This window comes from Gigantopelta aegis, chromosome 9 (genome assembly GCF_016097555.1).
Source record: "Gigantopelta aegis isolate Gae_Host chromosome 9, Gae_host_genome, whole genome shotgun sequence".
Lineage (NCBI taxonomy): Eukaryota > Metazoa > Mollusca > Gastropoda > Neomphalida > Peltospiridae > Gigantopelta > Gigantopelta aegis.
In genome coordinates this window covers 36,140,690-36,155,110 of record NC_054707.1, presented here as the reverse complement: position 1 = coordinate 36,155,110, position 14,421 = coordinate 36,140,690, and the positions used below count along the sequence as shown (strand labels likewise).

At 39.4% G+C, this 14,421-nt stretch overlaps 1 protein-coding gene across 1 annotated transcript in view; it reads right to left on the bottom strand.

Annotated features, from left to right (window-relative positions):
- The window catches only part of LOC121381861, a 29,951-nt gene extending 24,880 nt beyond the window's left edge, over nucleotides 1–5,071 (bottom strand). The window contains exon 1 of the mRNA XM_041511238.1: nucleotides 4,991–5,071. Coding sequence (XP_041367172.1) covers nucleotides 4,991–5,024 — 34 coding nt within the window. The 5' untranslated portion in view covers nucleotides 5,025–5,071. The remainder of the gene's footprint in view (nucleotides 1–4,990) is intronic.
- Between the last annotated feature and the right edge of the window lie 9,350 nt (nucleotides 5,072–14,421).

Sequence of the window (14,421 nt, the reverse complement as noted above, 5' to 3'; positions counted from 1 at the left end):
GAGCAAAGCAAGATGACAGAAAAGACCAAAAGGACACTTACACATTTAATCGAATACGTACTAGACAGAATTCCTTTTGGTAGTGATTGTGAATTGAATAATAGTTCTAGTGGAGTGGTCACTGATGACACTAATGTTGGCCGTGGACAGGTCCTCAGATTTTCCACAGAACACACAGTACAATACTAAATAGTTTAAGCTGTTGTCCAGCCTGTTACAAGACATGCGTAGCTTTGTTTAAGGGACATACCCTAGTTTTTAAACACTAAGGCATATTTTTCACTATTGGAGCCGTTTATGATCACTGAAATCAAACATTACTTATATTTTATTGTTTAGATTATCCATTTCCGTACAACCGAAGTGTTTCTGGTTATCCTGGTGTTCCTAATACCACAAAATGCTTTTTTTCTTCATATTTTTAAAAACGCACGTGCGTCTGAGAAGTAACTGTTATGGAGTCGCGTTTTAGTCTATTTTTAAGGATATTTCAACGTCACAGGCTCTTGTTTTACTCTGTTGTATCCAAATTTGTTACAAGTTTGTAAATGAACCAAACTCAGTGTCCATTTTTACGGGTTGAAACTAGGGTCTAGGTGAAAATTATGCCTTAGTGTTTAAAAACTAGGGTGTGTCCCTTTAATGCAATGACCTGCACATTATCTCTTAGAAAAGTGATACGGCCATGTCGTATCTCTTTGAAAAGTGGTACGGCCATGGCTGTACCGGCCGTAGATTCTGTGCCGCCCCTGGTTAATTATTATAATTAACTGTCAGCTTTGAAGGGAGTGCATAGTACTTGTATGTACCGTACATGTACTTTTATGTATCCACAACTGCATGCATATCTTTTCTGTTCTAACACGATTAGGTTTTATCTTAACATATCTTAACTTGACTTCACGCATTATGGCGTGCGTTATATAGTACGTGTTATATGTCACAACACCAGGGATTACACGAGCGGGCGAAGTGAGCCAAAACTTTGCTTTGACCAGTCAACTTCGCAGTGCCAAAGGGACGGGATGGAGCCCAGTGGTAAAGCGCTCTCTTGATGCGCGGTCGGTCTGTGATCGATCCCCGTTCCAGCCAGTGCACCACGACAGGTATATCAAAGACGGTGGTATGTACTACCCTGTCTGTGGGATGGTGCATATAAAAGATCCTTTGCTGCTAATCGAAAAGAGTAGCCCATGAAGTGGCGACAGCGGGTTTCCTCTCTCAATATCTGTGTGATCCTTAACCATATGTCCGACGCCATATAACCGTAAATAAAATATGTCGAGTGCGTCGTTAGTATATACCACGGCCTTTGTTACACCAGTTGTGGAGCACTGGTTGGAACGAAAAATAGCCCAATGGGTCCACCGACGGGGATCGAACCTAGAGCGACCGCGCATGAAGCGAACCCTTTACCACTGGGCTACGTCCCGCCCCTTTATTTCTGTCAAATGCTTAGAATATCATGCTTGAAATATTAATCTATACACTTCCGTATGCACATCCGTGTGCGCATTCAAACGTGTCATCTTATAAATGGAAGAAGCTTAAGCGATGCGAGCGATGTGAACGATTATTTTAGAAATCAATCGCCGTATCCTAACCGCACGCGTACGGTGTGAAAGATAAATATGTCGCATCGCACGCGTCCAGTTAGGATACGGCAATTGAAATCAATGCTAAATCTAAAATAATCGCTCGGATCGCTCGCGTCGCTCGCGGCCAGTTAGGATACAGCTTAATACAGAAAAGGTTTCGGAGCCTGTACATATGCGCTATAAAAGTAGCAATCCCCTTACAGACGACAGTGGTGTATATATAGATAATAATACACGAGTGGCCGTTAGATATCATTTATATCACGAGTTCTTTTAAAATGTATCTAACCAGCGAAAGCGAGTTTGATACGTTTTTAAACAACGAGTTGTGAGATAAATGGTATCTAACGGACACGAATGTAATATTGTATTTCTTACATATCCTGAAAAAAACAGGTTTTAAGCAAATTTTAACATCTTTTTCGACTAAAAGATATTTACAACCCTTTCGCTTGTAGCTAACTTACGCGTCACAAACTAATGATTTTCAGGTTACCTATACATCACAGTGTAATCGATTTCGATCGTGCTGGTTTTTTTGTCATTGGATGTATGTCACTGGTGATCTGGTCATCACCTAGTAGCAGCCAGTCGTATGTCTTGAAATTGTTTAACAAACATACATGTGTTAACAAGTATGTGTTATCAAAAATAACGAATGGGGTTCTCATAATAGGAAACACTACGCTATCTATGCATATTTCAGTGATGCTACGTTAAAATATATCACACGTGCGAACTTGCAACACGTACCAGTTATATACACGTACCCCACATTCGGTCGAGTTCATTATTGTACCACTATATAGTGGCAAATTTGGTCAATAAATAGAAAATAGTAAAAAAAAAAATAATAATAATAATTAAATAATAATAATGTGGAGTCATTATGAACCAGATGTCATATTATCAAAAATATTAAATACAATTGAATAACCTTTGATGTCTCGAGAGTCAGTGTTATAAAGGTCGTGCACGTCAAGGTCACCTATACGCTCAGTAATTTAAGCCACAATTCCTAAATACAATTGAGAAATTAACAATTGGTTTGAAAGATGCTTTACACCGAAATTATGAAATGACAATTATCCAATACAGCAAAGGTTTGTTTTGTTTAACGACACCACGAGAACACAGCTATTTATAAATCATCGGCTATTGGATGTCAATCATAATTTGCATAGTACGTAATTTTGACATATAGCCTTAGAAAGGAAACCCGCTACATTTTTTCATTAGTAGCAAGGGATCTTTTATAGACAGGATAACACATACAACAGCCTTTGATATACCAGTCGTGGTGCACTGGCTGGATCGAGAAATAGCCCAATGGGGCGACCGACGGGGTTCGATCCAAGACCGGCCGCGCATCAGGCGGGCGCTTTAACCCAAGCAGCAATTAAATTCAGCAACAGCCCTATTACAAATATCCTAAAACGAAATCTACGCAAGGAAATCACTACGCACCACACAACTTCCAAATAAATAAATGTTAGAAAACCTAATTCAACTTTACATTTATAGCTACAAATCAATATATAATTAATTATATGCGTATTTAAACATATCCATAAGGAAAATCGCAGCCGTGCTTATCGCCAGGAAATACCCATAAAAATGTCGAAGCACAACCGACAAACGCCAGCAATTACACTACTAAACACTTTACAGTAAGGGACGGTTCGTAGCCCAGGGCTAAAGCGTTTGCTTGATGCGCGGTCGGTCTGGGATCGATCCCCGTCGGTGGGCCCATTTGTCTATTTCTCGCTCCAGCCAGTGCACCACGACTGGTATATCAAAGGTCGTGGTATGCATTATCCTGTCTGTAAAATGGTGCATATAAAAGATCCCTTGTTGCTAATCGAAAAGAGTAGCCCATGAAGTGGCGACAGCGAGTTTCTTCTCTGAATATCTGGGTGGCCCTTAACCATATGTCCGACGCCATAATTATAACCGTAAGTAAAATGTGCTGAGTGTGTCGTTACATAAAACATTTCCTTCCTTCTTTTACAGTAATTAACTCCATAGCAGGTACGTTTACCATAGTTTGACACGCAACAGCCGATGTATTTTTCGTGCAGGGGTATCGTTAAACATCTATTCTATTCTATTCCATTCCATGGCAGGTAATAAAACATATGGAGAGGAAGAGAGAGGTAAATAATCTCAAGTTTAAGACCCCATTCCGCCCCCCTCCCACCCCCCCCCCCCCCCCCCCCACACACACACACTACCTCCACCGACTAGTTGATTATACATTGTAGTTGTCTACTTTAACCCTAATTGTTTTAAACCCTAATTTTTGTAATTATTAAATGTATCTAATTAATAAAATAATGCTAAGTTTGACAACAAATATTATTAAAATACATTTTTGCTTAAGCAAAAGTTTTTAAATCCTTTTAACCAGTTCTAGCTACCTATACCAAAAACATTCAAACACTTGGAAAATAGATAACCGCGTGAAGTTAATATATAAGTTATAAACAACACTTGTTGCAGTTGAAACAGGCCACGGTGGCGTCGTGGTTAGGCCATCGGTCTACAGGCTGGTAGGTACTGGGTTCGGATCCCAGTCGAGGCATGGGATTTTTAATCCAGATACCGACTCCAAACCCTGAGTGAGTGCTCCGCAAGGCTCAATGGGTATGTGTAAACCACTTGCACCGACCAGTGATCCATAACTGGTTCAACAAAGGCCATGGTTTGTGCTATCCTGCCTGTGGGAAGCGCAAATAAAAGATCCCTTGTTGCTAATCGGAAAGAGTAGCCCATGAAGTGGCGACAGCGGGTTTCCTCTCAAAATCTGTGTGGTCCTTAACCATATGTCTGACGCCATATAACCGTAACTAAAATGTGTTGAGTGCGTCGTTAAATAAAAAAATTCTTGTTTCAGTTGAAAAGTCAATCGTATGATTAAAGCAACAAACGTTTGTATATTTTACAATATTATATTAAACAGAAAACCCCCCAAAAAACTTTCAAACACTTGGAAAATAGATAACCGTATGAAATTAATATTTTATAAGTTTAAAAACAACAACATTTGTTTGAGTGGAAAAGTCAATCGTAAGATTAAAGCGACAAACGTTTGTATATTTTACAATATTATATTAAACAGAAAAACAACAACATTCAAACACTTGTTTCAGTTGAAAAGTCAATTGTATGATTAACGCAACAAACGTTTGTATATTTTACAATATTATATTAAACAGAAAAAACAACATTCAAACACTTGTTTCAATTGAAAAGTCAGTTGTATGATTAACGCAACAAACGTTTGTATAGTTTACAATATTATATTAAGCAGAAGAAGACTTTTTTTTATTTTTTTATTATTATTATTTTTTTTTAATTCTCAAAGTTTTAACAATATATTGCGTACTCACAGCTGATGCAGACTGCAACTGCAAGGATCTTCATGGTGTCAGCGGTGTAGTCTTATTGAGGGGACACTGTACAATCGCAGAGACGGATGATTTTGCAGTAGTGCGGGGATAGACCCCTTATGCTACAATTTTATATGCAGTGGTTGCTATAGGAGGTAAAAAACAAACAAAACCAAAACGTCTACAGGCATATAATATGTTATATTGACACAACGTACCCTGTGTTAATATGGATTTTTTTTTTAAAATTTTGTTGTTGTTGTTATTATTGTTGAAGGTGGTAAAAATTTATTGGCAGTTACGAATCACGTGATGAGTTTCAACCATACGAATATGCATTATTTCTTGTAAGCTCCGCCCTACGTTTCTACTGCGTACCCGTTTCGTGCAGAACGCTCGTTAGAATGGCTTTGTGCTTGACGTTAAATCAGTCATCCAGTCGATGTCATTGAGCTAGAAACCGGTCTCGGTGGCGTCGTGGTTAACCCGTCGCACATAAGGCTGGTAGGTACAGGGTTCGTAGCCCGGTACCGGCTCCCACCCATAGCGAGTTTTACCGACTCAATGGGTATATAGGTGTAAGGCCATTACACCCTCGTCTCTCTCACTGACAACTAACAATTAACAACTAACCCACTGTCCTGGACAAAGAGCCCAGATAACTGAGTGTGTACCCAGGACAGCGTGCTTGAACCGAAATTGGATATAAGCACGAAAATAAGTTGCAAGCAGTAGATGTATTATTTTAAACCGATGTACATTGACGGTGTTCATTGATGCAACCCGCCTCGGTGGTGTCGTGATTAAGCCATCGAACATAAGACTGGTAGGTGCTGAGTTCGCAGCCCGGTACCGGCTCCCACCCAGAGCGAGTTTTAATGATTCAGTGGGTAGGTGTAAGACCACTACACCCTCTTCTCTGTCACTAACCCACTGTTCTGGACAGACAGCCCAGATAGCTGAGGTGTTTGTCCAGGACAGCGTGCTTGAACATTAATTGGATATAAGTGTCACGGGGATTCTATAATACCCGTAACTGAATAAAACACGATTATCCAAATATCTCTCCTAACTGTATATCTATTAGATCTCTCTGTAACAGGCGGTATATACCCAATGTGGCTCGTCATGTGGTATATCAGAGATACGATCTATACAAGTATATATTATTATAGCACGTTTAGTTCACTAGAAAACACAACAAAACACAATACACTTTGGAATCTGTATTAACCTACGCTGACAAATATACAGCCGCAGTAGTTAATTAATAACAACAATAATAACAACCCAGAACTGATCACTTAATTAGTTAATCTCTAGGTGTCTAGTTTACACAAAATGCGAATCACTTCACCGTGACACAACACTCACACGTGTGATAATTGAGAAACGCTTCTAGGAGAAGTTAATTAATAAAGGAATTACAACACTATTCCTAACTGGTTAATTTTTAATTAACCCTTACTACTCGTTCAGTAACGTGTGATAATTGAGAAACGCTGCCAGGAGAACTTAATTAATAAAGGAATTACAACACTATTCCTAATTGGTTAATTTTTAATTAACCCTTAACTACTCATTCAGTAACCTTGTAACACAGAATTAATACTGGTACCTATCACAATAAAGACAATAACCTACAGTTTACCTAGGTCTTCTAGGATGACTGGCTAAGCTTTATATTACCAAATATTCGTATAATGTTAGAACAAAAAGTCTACGATTTACTTCGTCAGATGACCGAAGACACTGTCTAAAGAATATTGGTATAATACAGTATTAAAATATTTAAAGTCACATCAATCACATCAAGGTTATACAACAGAGCAGAAATAAAATATTTACCAAAGTCCAAACGGACTACGTTCCCTGGGAGCCGTCCTTTTTGCTTCTCCCCATAACTCTAAAATTCTAGCTATTTATTATAAAAATCAGAATATCGCCTGGGGTACAAGGCGGTCCTCCCCCTATCATCTGATATTTTACCTCTCCCAGAGACGCATTTTTCTCTTTGATCGCCAGACTTACTGACGCCATCGTCGCCAAATCACGGTTGTAAAAACCGCACTCGCAGAGGTATTACGTAACTACTGGCCACATGGCTCCGCACCTGGGCTGGGTGTGTATTAGAATGCCCGATCGCGCGAAGGCATTACGTAACAATTTGCCCATTTGGGCAAAGTGTATTTGAAACTGCACACGGCCTTCTAAAACAATTAATAACGCCACAGGCGAAAAGAAATTAAGAGCATGTACCGTCACAATAAGCATGAAAATAAGTTGAAATGAATAAATGAATAAGACCACTACACCCTCTCCTCACTGACCACTAACATCTAACACACTGTCGCGGACAGACAGCCCAGATAGCCGAGGTGTGTATGCCCATGACAGCGTGCTTGAACCTTAATTGGATATAAGCACGAAAATAAATTGATATGAAATCAGCAATAAGAGAGAATGGCAATAATGTTTAGCTCAGTACATTATACATTATGGCTATTTTAGTGTCTAACATGTACATGTAGTTATTTTGACAGAAAGAGAGGAAACCCGCTGCCGCGACATAGGCTACTCCTGCCATAACAAAGCAGAAAAAGGTGGTGGTGGTGGTGGGAGGTGGTTATATGCACCTTTTCATATGCAGGAAAATATTATATACCATGTTATTTGATGTACGAACCATGGTGCATTGGGGGGGGGGGGGGGGGGGGGTCCATTGAGGGCCAGGCTAAATTACGTAACGTAAAAAGGTATAACAGAACATTGTAAAATACCTTTATTGAAGCTAGATGACAAAAGTAGTTTCGTTATTTGATTTGATTTGATTTGATTTTTAATTTTTAATTTTTTTTTTTTTTTTTTTTTTTTTTTAGCATTTTCAGTACGAGACATTTCAGTTAAGCTCTCAACATTTTGCTTGTCTCTATGCTGCCCGGGGGCGGGACGTAACCCAGTTATAAAGCGCTCGCATGATGCGCGGTCGGTCTAGGATCGATTCCCGTCAGTGGGATCATTGGGCTATTTATCATTCCAGCCAGTGCACCACGACTGGTATGTCAAAGGCCGTGGTATGTGCTATCCTGTCTGTAAGATGGTGCGTATAAAAGAACCCTTGCTACTAATGGGAACAAAAATGTAACGGTTTTTTTTTCTCTATGACTGTCAAAGTCACCATATGTTAGACATCCAATAGCCGATGATTAATCTAGTGGTGTCGTTAAACAAAACAAACTAACTAAAACTATGCTGCCAATTTGAAATTGTTAGGCGAGAAAGTAGTTCGTGATTGGGCATTATGTGGTAGGAAGAGGAAGAAACAAATTTCAAAAGTTATTTTATTTTATTTATTTATTTATTTATTCCTTGTTTCTTTTTAATTTTTAGAGGGTGTTATATTAAGTTAATAAATCCTACTTGCTACCATAACACAAAACGCACGCGCGCGTGCGCGCGCACACACACACACACACACACACACACACACACACACACCACACACACACACACACACACACACACACACACACTCATACATGTATATATTCAGTGTAAATTCTGAAGATCTAGCATAACGTCTCCAATAACAGATTTCAAGGTTCAAGCACGCTTACCTAGGCACACAAGTTATCTGGGGTTTTTTTTTTTTTTTTTTTTCAACTTATTTTCGTGCTCATATCCAATTAAGGTTCAAGCACGCTGTCTGGGCTACAGGACAGTCACTTAATGATTAGTTGTTAGTGCTAGCGAGAAGTGAATATACTGGCCGTGCACCTCCTCGCTGGTCCATTAATAAATCAATGTGCTCTAGTGGTCTCGTTAATCAAAAGAAACTTTTTTTTCTCCTCACTGATCCTTGAAAATTATCTCGGTTTGGGAGCCGCTACTTTCATGAACAACCCAGTACTCATGTCCGACGACTTAACCATCACTATTGAGAAACAATGGGTTAAGCTAAATTTTGTTTTGTTTAAGAAAGAAAGAAAGAAGTGTTTTATTTAACGACGCACTCAACACATTTTATTTACGGTTATATGGCGTCCGACATATGGTTAAGGACCACACAGATTTTTAGAGGAAACCCGCTGTCGCCACTACATGGGCTACTCTTCCGATTAGCAGCAAGGGATCTTTCATTTGCGCTTCCCACAGGCAGGATAAGACAAACCATGGCCTTTGTTGAACCAGTTATGGATCACTGGTCGGTGCAAGTGGTTTACACCTACCCATTGAGCCTTGCGGAGCACTCACTCAGGGTTTGGAGTCAGTATCTGGATTAAAAATCCCATGCCTCGACTGGGATCCGAACCCAGTACCTACCAGCCTGTAGCATGATGACCTGCCACGACGCCACCGAGGCCGGTTTGTTTTGTTTAAAGTGACATACCTTAGTTTTTAAACACTAAGGCATAGTTTTTACTATTAGAGCTATCGTATCTCATATTTTTTAAAACGCACAAGCGTCTGAGAAGTAACAGTTATGGAGTCGAGTTTTGGTCTATTTTTAGAGGATATTTCACCATTTCAAAGTCACAGACTCATGTTTCACTCAGTTGTAACTTTATCCAAATGTGTTACAGGTTTGTAGACTAACTAAACTCAGTGTTAATTTTCACGGGTTGAAACTAGGGTATGTCCCTTTAACGGCACCACTAGAGCACATTGATTTATGTATTATCAGCTATTCAAATTAAAGTTTGTTTTGTTTAACGACAGCACAAGAGCACTTAATCATCGGTTATTGGCTGTCAAACATTTGGTAATTTTGAAATATGGTCTTAGAGAAGAAACCCACTACATTTTTTTTTTCCTTTAGCAGCAAGGGGTCTTTTATATGCACTTTCTACCCCAAACAGGGCAGTACATACGACGGTCTTTGATATGTCGGTTGTGGGGCGGCCCCGGACACTGGCTGAGACAGAAAGAAACCTAATCAGAGAATGGGTCAACTGTGGGGATTCGATCCCAGGGGCGTCGGAAGCGGTATGGCCAGTACGGCCATGACCATATCACAGGTTTGGGCTAGGAACGGTGTTTTTTCCTCTCTTCCTATGGCGCTCGCATAGCATAGCTGTCATCATATTATACATTGCTTTCATGGCCGTACCAACTTTTAATTGCTTCCGACGCTCCTGGATCTTAATACTACAGAACCTCATTCGAGCGCTCTATTCCTCTCTCAATATCTGTGTGATCCGTAACCATATGTCCGACGCCATATAACCGTAAATAAAATGTGTTGAGTGCGTCTTTAAAAAACCTCATTTCCTTCCTTTATTAGTATAATAAACCATGAACATTTAAATTATCGTACCTGTTGTCCAGTATTTGACCACTGCTACCACCCATGGAACAGACAACATTGACAAATGACATATGTTATTATATTGTATATTACTGCTATGCATGTATTAACCATTTATTATTGACTTTATTCGATCGTTGCTATTTACCATTCCCCGCAAAGTGCAAATAATGTTATTTTATTTATAAATATGTATGTATGCCTACAAAATGTATATTTTTTTAGCAAAAATAATGTATAACACAAGTACATTTTTAAATTACAGCTATTAAGTGTTTATATAATTTTGAAATATGGATCTAAAATCCCTCAGACACGGCAATAACCGGTTATCGGATTGTGTTTAAAACCCTTCGTATCTGGCAGACGAGCACGAGACGTAGCCGAAGTAATAACATCGCTGTGCCAGATCTACTTGGAGATGGGCAACACGAAAGTAATAATCTCCTTTTTGTAGATTTCTACACACCGTCTCGTACTTCAGTAATACAAAACTCGTAAATAAGAATCTTGAGATTAACTCTCTTTTCCGAGTGGCAATCACTGTAGATCTCAGTGTTCGCCACGCAATTGCCATTGTAACCATTCTGATGTACACGGTAGATATAACATACCACCGAGTAGTCGGCTTCACGTGCACGCATCCGCAAGCGTGTGTGGATATGGATATGTCTGTGCTCGCATCAAAAAGAGTTTGGTTTGTTTAACGACACCACTAGAACACATTGATTCATTAATCATCGGCTACTGGATGTCGAACATTTGGTAATTTTGACATATAGTCATCAGAGGAAACCCGCTACATTTTTTTCTAATGCAACAAGGGATCTTTTATATGCACTTTCCCACAGAAAGGATAGCACATACCACTGTCTTTGATACACCAGTCGTGGTGCACTGGCTGGAACGAGAAATAGCCCAATGGGCCAACCGACGGGGATCGATGCTCGCATTCAACGACTGTAGCTGCAGTCAAAGAAGAGAAGGAAGGAAAGGTTTTATGTAACGACGCACTCAACACATTTTATTTACGGTTATTTGGCGTCGGACACATGGTTAAGGACTACACAGATATTGAGGGAGGAAACCCGCTATCGCCACTTCATGGGCTACTCTTTTCGATTAGCAGAAAGGGATCTTGTATATGCACTATCCCATAGACAGGATATCACATACCACGGCCTTTGATGTACCAGTTGTGGTGTCAAAGAAGAGAATGCTCAAGACCTTCTCTCAAACTTCTCCCGAACTCCATAGCGAAAGAAGGGTCATTAAATGTGTATTGACACACTTACTAATAAATTACATTTTGGATGCATGTGCAGTGATCACACAGTTACTCCCTTGACTAAATTGGCAATTTACACTTTGATATTATTTTTTTAATAAAACGTTTTTTTTATCCCACTGCCCCCTTTCCTTTCACTCCTTTCAATTCCATTTAATATTTTCCCGATCTGGCAATCTTTCAACTTCTTTCGCTGTCCACCTTCACATCCGAGTCTTTGTCTCTCCAACACTTTAGGGCGGGACGTAGCCCAGTGGTAAAGCACTCGCTCGATCGGCCTAGGATCGATTCCCGTCGGTGGGCCCATTGGGCTATTTCTCGTTCCAGCCAGTGCACCACGACTGACATATGGCCGTGGTATGTACTACCCTGTCTGTGGGATGATGATTATATGTAGCCCATGATGTGGCGACAGCGGGTTTTCTCTCTAAATATTTGTGTGGTCCTTAATCATATTATGTTCGACGCCATATTACCGTAAATAAAATGTGTTGAGTGCGTTGTTAAATAAAACATTTCCTTTCCTTTTACTCATTTCAATTCCATTTAATATTTTCCCGATCTGGCAACTCCTATCTTTCAACTTCTTTCGCTATCCACCTCCAGATCCCAGTCCTTGTCTCTCTAACACTTTATTATTATTTGCGTTATAAATTGACTAATTAAATATTATTGTGTCTACTAGTTGAGATTTGTATTGTCACTCTTACATTAACTGGTTTGCAAAGCGGCCACCCTGTATTAAACTGCAGAGCAGAGGCTTCTGATATTACTCACCTGTCCAAAATGTTTACCTGCCTATTCAAAATGCTTACCTGTCTACTCAAAATACTTACCTATCTACTCAAAATGCTTACCTCTCTACTCAAAATGTCTACCTGTCTAATCAAAATGCTTACCTGTCTACTCAAAATGCTTACATATCTACTCAAAATACTGACCAATCTACTCAAAATGCTTACCTCTCTACTCAAAATGCTTACCTGTCTACTCAAAATGCTGCAATTTACGGATGTTTTTGAAAAATATTAAAATTGGTGGGTAATAAATAAAAGTTAAATCAACAAAGTTAGTTTGGTTTAACGACACCACTAGAGCATGTTGATTAATTAATCATCGGCTATTCGGAATGTCAAATGTTTGGTAATGCTGACACGTAGTCATTAGAGTAAAACCCAACGCAGCAAGGACTCTTTTATATGCACTTTCCCAAAGACTGATTGGAACGAGAAAAAAGAACCACTTAGTTATATGGATCCACCAAGATAGTTTGATCCTGCGACGCAAGCACATCAAGCGAGCACTCAACCGACTGAGCTAACTCCCGCCACGGTAACAAAGAAGGAAATGTTTTATTTAACGACGCACTCAACACATTTTATTTACTGTTATATGGCGTCGGACATATAGTTATGGACCACACAGATATTGAAAGAGGAAACCCGCTGTCGCCACATCATGGGCTACTGTTTACGATTAGAAGCAAGGGATCTTTTATATGTACCATCGCACAGACAGGATACCACATACCACGGCCTTTGATATACCAGTTGTGGTGAACTGGCTATAACTAGTAATAGCCCAATGGGCCCACCGACGGGGATCGATCCCAAACCGACCGCGCATCAAGCGAGCGCTTTACCACTGGGCTATATTTCGCCCACATGGTAATAAATAAAGTACCACCCTTGTTAGATATCGCTTTTACGAAACTCGCGAACTTTCCTCATGGGGGGGGGGGGGGGGGATAGCCCAGTGGTAAAGCTCTCGCTTGATGCGCGGTCGGCTCCACCACTAGTGTAACAAAGGCCGTGGTATATACTATCCTGTCTGTGGGATGATGCATATAAAAGATCCCTTGTCACCCCATCCCCTCACCCCCAAAAGAAGAAAAAGAAAATAAACTTTAAAAAAAGAAAGAAAGAAAAAAAAAAATTAAAAAAAATAGCCAGCCTCTAAAGTTCCAAAATTGATGCAGCGATATTTTTTTTTTTTTGGGGGGGGGGGGGGGGGGGGATTTTTTTTTTTAAAGCATGAATTGCACAGAAAATGTGGATATATTTGATACCGAAATAAGGGGCATATTTAAATTGAAATCAGAATGCACTTCCTAGTTCATGCGCGATAGCTTCAAATAATTAGGAGATCACCTGTTTCTATTTTTTTCTTCGAGGGGTGATATCGTCTAACTAACGGTAGATTGACGGATGACCACCGTCAGTTAGATGATATCACCTCAAGAAAAAAAAGAGAAAGAAAAAAGGAAACTGGTGATCTCCATTGTAAAGTACCTTTTACCTTCTTTTATTCTATTTTCTGTAAATTATATATTTTATTTTTAATGTAATATAAATAGCGAACTATTTTCATTCACGAAATTACTCTTCCACATTTTGTCAAACGTGCCTGTAACTGAATGACGTCAATCGATAGGAAGAGTCCATCGTGGGGTAACGAAATTGGAAGTAATTTTTCAAAACTAGTTATATGAAAAATACTATTGTGTATTTGAACCAATTTTTATTTATATAAACGCAGAAACAACAACAACATAATGCTTTAAAATGAAAGCCATACCAATAAACCACTTTTAAGATGGAAGAACACAACAAAATTTCAAATACCCTGCAATATGGAATGGTCTGAAATGTAAACTTGTAAAAGCAGTAGTAGTTTAGTAGTAGTAGTAGTAGTAGTAGTAGTAGTAGTAGTAGTAGTAGTAGTAGTAAAAGCAGTAGAAGTAGTAGTAGTGTAGTAGAAGTAGTGGTGGTAGTGGTAGTAGTGGTAGTAGTAGTGTAGTAGTAGTAGTAGTATAGTAGAAGTAGTAGTAGTGTA